General features: G+C 31.4%; 1 protein-coding gene across 1 annotated transcript in view; it reads right to left on the bottom strand.

Annotated features, from left to right (window-relative positions):
• Positions 1 to 40: 40 nt before the first annotated feature.
• Positions 41 to 7,537, bottom strand: part of LOC106470227 (DNA-directed RNA polymerase, mitochondrial-like) — a 29,219-nt gene continuing 21,722 nt past the window's right edge. The window contains exons 13-15 of the mRNA XM_022398821.1: positions 6,843 to 6,974; positions 4,543 to 4,586; positions 41 to 143 (exon numbers count right to left, since the gene is read on the bottom strand). Of these exons, the coding sequence (XP_022254529.1) occupies positions 41 to 143; positions 4,543 to 4,586; positions 6,843 to 6,974 (279 nt within the window). The remainder of the gene's footprint in view (positions 144 to 4,542; positions 4,587 to 6,842; positions 6,975 to 7,537) is intronic.

Genomic DNA, 7,537 nt, shown 5'->3' with positions numbered 1-7,537 from the left:
GTTTTATACACAAACTGAGACTGGTAGGAGAGAATAAAACTTACCTTTGGCAGAATAAAGAGGTAAGCATCATGTGACAAGAATCAAGGGAATGAATAAAGTTTGGTGGAAAAGCATTCTTCTGTTTCAAGATATTTGGACGCCTAAAGAAAATAATAAATTAACTGTATGTTTTGAACTGTAATATTATAGAGTCTAATAATTTAACTTCCATATATAGATTTGAAAAACTAAATACTGCATTAGCTTGATTTAATAACCTTGTTAACTGTAACAAAAACAAAAGATATTCTACGCATAACTTCAATATTTATTTTTCTTCTATGTAAATAACCAATCTTTATTTTAACTTCATATATAGAATCTATTCAAATTCGCCACAGTTACTGCATTAATGTAATTTCCTACATAACACACAAAATTCATGTACTCAATTTCACACAGCAGTATCATTTAGATAATCTCTCTCTTTGCTTTCTGTTCCAGTAACTATTGTAACACAGCCATGATGAATGTATATAAAAAAAACAATGAAATAAAATGGAATAACTCTGACAAGAACTTGAGCTATATCTATTCTTTCCTTAAATCAACAACATTATTTCAACTGAAGCTCCTACAACCAATATCAAAATGCTGACATGGATTAAGCAATAACTATTACATTCATGGGTCTCACACAGACAATATAGTTTATTTATTCACGAGTCTCACACAAACAACATGGTTTATTTATTCATTGGTCTCATACAGACATTATAGTTTATTCATTCACAGGCTTCATATGGACAGTATGGTTTATTTATTCATTGGTCTCATACAGACATTATGGTTTATTTATTCACAGGCTTCACACAGACAATATGATTTATTTATTCACAGGTATCATACAGACATTATGGTTTATTTATTCACAGGCTTCATACGGACAGTATGGTTTATTTATTCATAGGCTTCATACAGACATGGTTTATTTATTCATGGGTCTCACACAGATATTATGATTTATTTATTCATGGGTCTCACACAGACAATATGATTTATTTATTCACAGGTCTCATACAGACAATATGATTTATTTATTCACAGGTCTCAAAGAGACATTATGGTTTATTTATTCACGGGTCTCATATAGACATTATGGTTTATTTATTCACAAGTCTCAAAGAGACATTATGGTTTATTTATTCACAGGTTTAATACAGACAGTATGGTTTATTTATTCACAGGCTTCATACAGACAATATGATCTATTTATTCACGAGTCTCACACAAACAACATGGTTTATTTATTCATTGGTCTCATACAGACATTATAGTTTATTTATTCACAGGCTTCATATGGACAGTATGGTTTATTTATTCATAGGCTTCATACAGACATGGTTTATTTATTCATGGGTCTCACACAAGACAATATGGTTTACTTATTCATGGGTCTTACACAAACAACATGGTTTATTTATTCATGAGTCTCACACAGACAATATGATTTATTTATTCACAGGTCTCATACAGAAAATATGATTTTTTTATTCACGGGTCTCATACAGACATTATTGTTTATTTATTCATGGGTCTCACACAAGCAATATGGTTTACTTATTCATGGATCTTACACAAACAATATGGTTTATTTATTCATGGGTCTCACACAGACAATATGGTTTACTTATTCACGGATCTTACACAAACAATATGGTTTATTTATTCATGGGTCTCACACAGACAATATGATTTATTTATTCACGGGTCTCATACAGACATTATTGTTTACTTATTCATGGGTCTCGTACAGACATAATAGTTTATTTATTCACAGGCTTCATATGGACAGTATGGTTTATTTATTCATAGGTCTCACACAGACAATATTGTTTACTTATTCACGGATCTTACACAAACAATATGGTTTATTTATTCATGGGTCTCGTACAGACATAATAGTTTATTTATTCACAGGCTTCATACAGACATTATGGTTTGTCTATTCACAGGCTTCACACATATAATATGATTTATCTATTCACAGGCTTCACACAGACAATATGATTTATCTATTCACAGGCTTCACACATATAATATGATTTATCTATTCACAGGCTTCACACATATATAATATGATTTATCTATTCACAGGCTTCACACACATATAATATGATTTATCTATTCACAGGCTTCACACAGACAATATGATTTATCTATTCACAGGCTTCACACACATATAATATGATTTATCTATTCATAGGCTTCACACATATAATATGATTTATCTATTCACAGGCTTCACACACATATAATATGATTTATTTATTCACAAAATATCATGATTTATATATTCATGGATCCTATATGAATATTATGTTTAATGTATTCATGGGTCCCATATGGATATTATGTTTAATGTATTCATGGGTCCCACATGGACATTTCTATGAAAATTGTCTAAGTCTATCTTTATCCTTCCACACTTTCTCTTTAGATGAAACTCTGGAATCAAACTAACAGAAATATATCTACATCTAGGATTTACAGAACGGTTTATTTCATGAACAAAAACCACCCAAATGTTTAAACATATTAGTAGCCAATAGTTAAATAAAACGTGAAAATTACTATCACCAAGACACAACAATGTGTGAGGTATAACATCATATCACTTTATTAATTGATTAAAAAAATTATAGCAGTTGGAAAAACTTAGCTAAGTATATTCAAGTAAAAGTTTTCAACATTTTCATGCAGGCATTTTTGAATTTAATTAGTATCTTTGTAAGCAGTACATAATCAGATCTACCTCATTTTAATCTCTGTCTTGGGTAACTTAAATACTCATTACTAAGTTCATACTAGCATATTTGAGCTACTGTATTACTTTGGTTCGTGTGTGTTCTTTGCCGTAGATGCTGGTGGTACAATGGTCTGTATAAACAAAGTTATTTCAACTTAAGTAAAAACTGAGTACTACTACTTGACATTGATAATGCAGGACCACATATGGGATACTGAACCAAGGTGATGTTTTATACCAGACGTATCACACACGATTTTATTCCTGAGCTTGAGTATTGATCTTTTCTTTCTCCAGACAAACCAGAAGCTGTTCAGTTTGAGTGATAATGGTTGTGTACAGGAAGTTGTTACAAAGAAACCCAAATATGCTTTATTCCATAAAGACAGTTTGTTGTTTGTGTCAAACAACTGTATCTACTCTCTTTTATTTCACCGATCTATGTTTAAAAACATTTTCTTTTGGTGTTCCTGTTATCTGTGAAAGTTTTATGTTGTCTGTTGGACACCTATGTACTTGAATTAAACAGACTAAAATAATTCAAATTTACCATCATGTTTAGTAAAAATAAAATATCTAAATAAAATAAAATGCATTTTCCAAAATATTTGCAGTTTTGTGACATGTTTCATCAAGTGAATTCTACGTAAGTATATCTTCTTTGTTTATTTCTTCTCTTCTGTATTTGTTATCACTTGTGAGGTAACAAACAGGCAACAACATAGATGATACTGTATTCTATATAGCTGAGTCCTTTGTGTGCCTGCCTTTTCTGGAGTTCCATCTGCAGTTGAGTCCTTTGTGTGCCTGCCTTTTCTGGAGTTCCATCTGCAGTTGAGTCCTTTGTGTGTCTGCCTTTTCTGGAGTTCCATCTGCAGTTGAGTCCTTTGTGTCTCTGCCTTTTCCGGAGTTCCATCTGCAGTTGAGTCCTTTGTGTCTCTGCCTTTTCTGGAGTTCCATCTGCAGTTGAGTCCTTTGTGTCTCTGCCTTTTCTGGAGTTCTAGCTGTAGCCGAGTCCTTTGTGTGCCTGTCTTTTTGAGAGTTCTAGCTGTAGCCGAGTCCTTTGTGTGTCTCTGCCTTTTCTGGATTTCTAGCTGTAGCCGAGTCCTTTGTGTGCCTGCCTTTTTGAGAGTTCCATCTGTAGCTGAGTCCTTTGTGTGTCTGCCTTTTCAGAAGTTCTAGCTGTAGCTGTTTATGATCACTTCTAGACCCACCTGACATACAGTTTGACTATAACCACTCTAATATTAATGACCATTTAAATAATCACTGGAACTTGTTTATTTAATTATTATTTAGGAGTCTTCTTCACATTTTGTTGACAAAATTCCAGTTAAACACAAATTAACATATTCTAATTACAGCAGTTGTGAGATTAATGATCCAGAACAACTACATTTGTATGTATACCTTGAATGACAGATGACTTTTGACATATTTTGTAACTACTAAGATCTAATGTTCGATCATCATACATGTACCCACTATATTGGTTAAACATAGAAAATTTTTCATGTCCATCAACTAACAAAGAAAAGGTTTAAACACAATTTTTTCCTCATCTTAACTTAATTTAACAATAGTATAATTTTGCATTGAGTTGATGAAAAAAAACTCAATAATTTGACGAGTAGAAATTATCCAAAAATGTGATAAGTTACACATCAGTAGCTTAAACATTTACAAAAACTATGTATCAACATTTAAACTCAAGATTTTCCAAAGTATAATAGTAAGAAGATCCAACTTACTCATACATGTCCCATCGACTTGTTATTATGGGATTCTTCGTTTTCTATAGAATGAAAAGCAATGTACATTTCATTTATAATAATGTCTTAATTAAAGCAATTAATTAACAGTGTTTGTTTGCTTGTTCTTAAGCACAAAGCTACACAATGAGCTATCTATGCTGTGCCCACCTAAGGTATTAAAATCCAGTCTTTACCATTATAAGCCTTTGGACTTACTGCTGGGCCACTGAGGGGCAATACAACAGTGAGTTATCACTTTTCTTAACTGATAAAGAATAAAATTTGGAGAGTTTCTAAAGAAAATTTTTTAAATAACAGGAAGTCACAACTCAAAGCAGGATAAGGGTGATAAATCATTAATGTTTCTTTAATTCCTAATATACTTTCTTCATTAACACTAATAATGATATTAAATTGGTCAATTCTTGTTAGGTAGTATATAGTTTAATTTAGGCCTCAGAATGATATACTTGTTGTAACTTTGTTGAGAAAAGTCTTGGTCTAAAATCATCCTCACTAAAAAGAAACAGTTTTTATTAAACAAACAAGTTTTTGTATACATCATTAGAATATTTCAGTCTTTCATTCTTACTTATGGTTTTAAAATGATACTGTATCCTATTTGAGGTCACTTGGTTAATAATTGGAGAACATGAGGGGGGTTAGTTTCATTCACCTAATGACAGACCTTGAAGCAGAACTATAAAATCAAGATAAGTTTTAATGTGATATAAATCTGTTTTGTATCTCATCATAACTTAAGTGTTTCATCTTTTTTTTTCAATGACTTATAATTGATCTACACAAATAACCACTTGTGTAATAGGACAAATCCAAATACTGAATCAGTTTATAGCAAGTAAACTTATTTCATAAATGTATGAAGAAACTAACTATGTTACATAAGAGATTATACTTAACAAGTCACAAGTAAAGAACATAGTAACACTACTGAACCAGTAGCTAAACGTTTTAAAGCAAAATTTGCAGATTTATTGCATGTTTACATACATTCTGCATTTTATTTCTTAAATACTCCCATCCCCTGGTGGCTCAGTGGTAAGTCTGAGGACTTATAACACTAAAATCGATTTCTGATATCCTCAATGGGCAGAATACAGCTAGCACATTGTGTAGCTTTATGCTTGACAATAAACTCCACTTAAAAAATTAAAACATAATACATAAGTGAAAAGTACTCTTTATTGGAGGTATTAATTATAAGAAATCTTTTGAAGTGATCTCTTACAGTTTCATGCCTTCTTCAAAGTCACTGACCTTAAGATAAGTGCTAGAAAATGAAATTTTAATTGCTAAATCACTTTAATTTAAGACAACGTTGGCTGACATTACTACTACGTTGCTAACAGGACTTAAGGTTAACTTTCGTCATGGACTACGTCAGACATCTGTGACCAGATAATAATGTTAGTTGGAAAACATGCAGGATTAGAGATGTAGATAGGTGACAAGATTATCAGCTATTTTTCTTTCTGATACAACCAGCTAGTTATGTTGGTTGAATACAAACTGGTAGTAAACAGTTACCTTAAGTAATTAGTACTATAAACAGTAAGTATTTGAAACTCCAAAATTACAGAACTAAAGCAAACAAAGACAATTGTACATTTCAACAATATTTCCTACATTACTACCATATTTTGCTAGTATATGAATCTTCATGGATACTATGATAGGAATGAAAGAAACACAGTTGTCTTTACTTTTCTCTATTCTGTTACCTGAGCAATGATATTTTTCTTTATCATCATGAGAAATGTTTTTTTGATTGTTTGATCATCATGAGAAAAAAAATGGAAAGGCATTATACAAACAAGCATCCAAACGAATGTGAAACCCGTCAAGTACATCATCAGACAAGTAAAATTAACAACCTAAACACAAGATCTTCCTGCATGCTAGAGGCAGACTACATGAATGAGGCCACAAAGAAGTTGTAGAACTTCTGATATTGATAGAAATATTAGTAGTAGATAACGTTGACATCAGAATTATGTACTAGCTATATGTGGATAACAGATTATTGAAATACAGCAATAAGGAAGTTGAGATAGTTTAAAATACTTGATATTTTGAAAAAGTAGTATAACTTGTATACATTTTAATATATTGCAAAACTACAAACCAAAGTTTTACTGGTAGTAGCTTTTAATTATATGAATTGCACAAAAAGTTTATAAATAAAATACCATTTACTAGTTTTAGATTTTTCCTGTACAGTTATCAGATAAACAAACATTAAAACTCTCAATTGGTATAAAAACCTTTCAACTTACAGTTGTAATGGGACTTTTAGACACCGTCAGCTTGTGATATGGCTGAACGATGGGTAGCCCGAGTGGAGTAACCCACTCAACTGGTTGACCACGGACTTGGGATATTAATCTGGCACTTTCAGTAAACCAGTCCTGGAAAGAAGAAACAGCTCAGAGATGAATAAAATTCTGAATAAAAATTTCTTGAAACATTTAATTTATTACATAAAAAATTAGTTTCTTTCTGGAATATATGAAGGATTTAACATTTAGCAGTTTTAACAAGTCTCTTTCTATCCACACTATTTAAGAAGTGTTCTTGATTAGAATAAATAAATATCATGCATACACTTGATTTAATGGCTGAAATTAAAAAAGCGAGTTATCTTAGAATTTCAGCTTTTCATGCTTATTTGAGAACAGAACAATTTATCACAATGAAATATAAATTTACTTAATCTTAAGAACTTGTGAGTGGAAGCAAAGAAAAATATGTAATAATATGTCAACCACAATATATCTGTCACATGATGAGGCTTTTTGCTCAATCCCAGGGTTCATCAGGCCAGCTGGATTATGACAAATACAACAGTAGTGGTCTAGATGCTATTCATATCATTAGTTGCATGATAAACAATTGTTATGGTGTGATCTAGATTAAGTGAAGTGTTAGTATTATAAATGTTATTTAAGTCCTTAGGTTTTGTCATCATCAG

Source organism: Limulus polyphemus, unplaced genomic scaffold (assembly GCF_000517525.1).
Source record: "Limulus polyphemus unplaced genomic scaffold, Limulus_polyphemus-2.1.2 Scaffold3889, whole genome shotgun sequence".
Lineage (NCBI taxonomy): Eukaryota > Metazoa > Arthropoda > Merostomata > Xiphosura > Limulidae > Limulus > Limulus polyphemus.
This window is presented reverse-complemented; position numbering and strand designations above follow the sequence as displayed.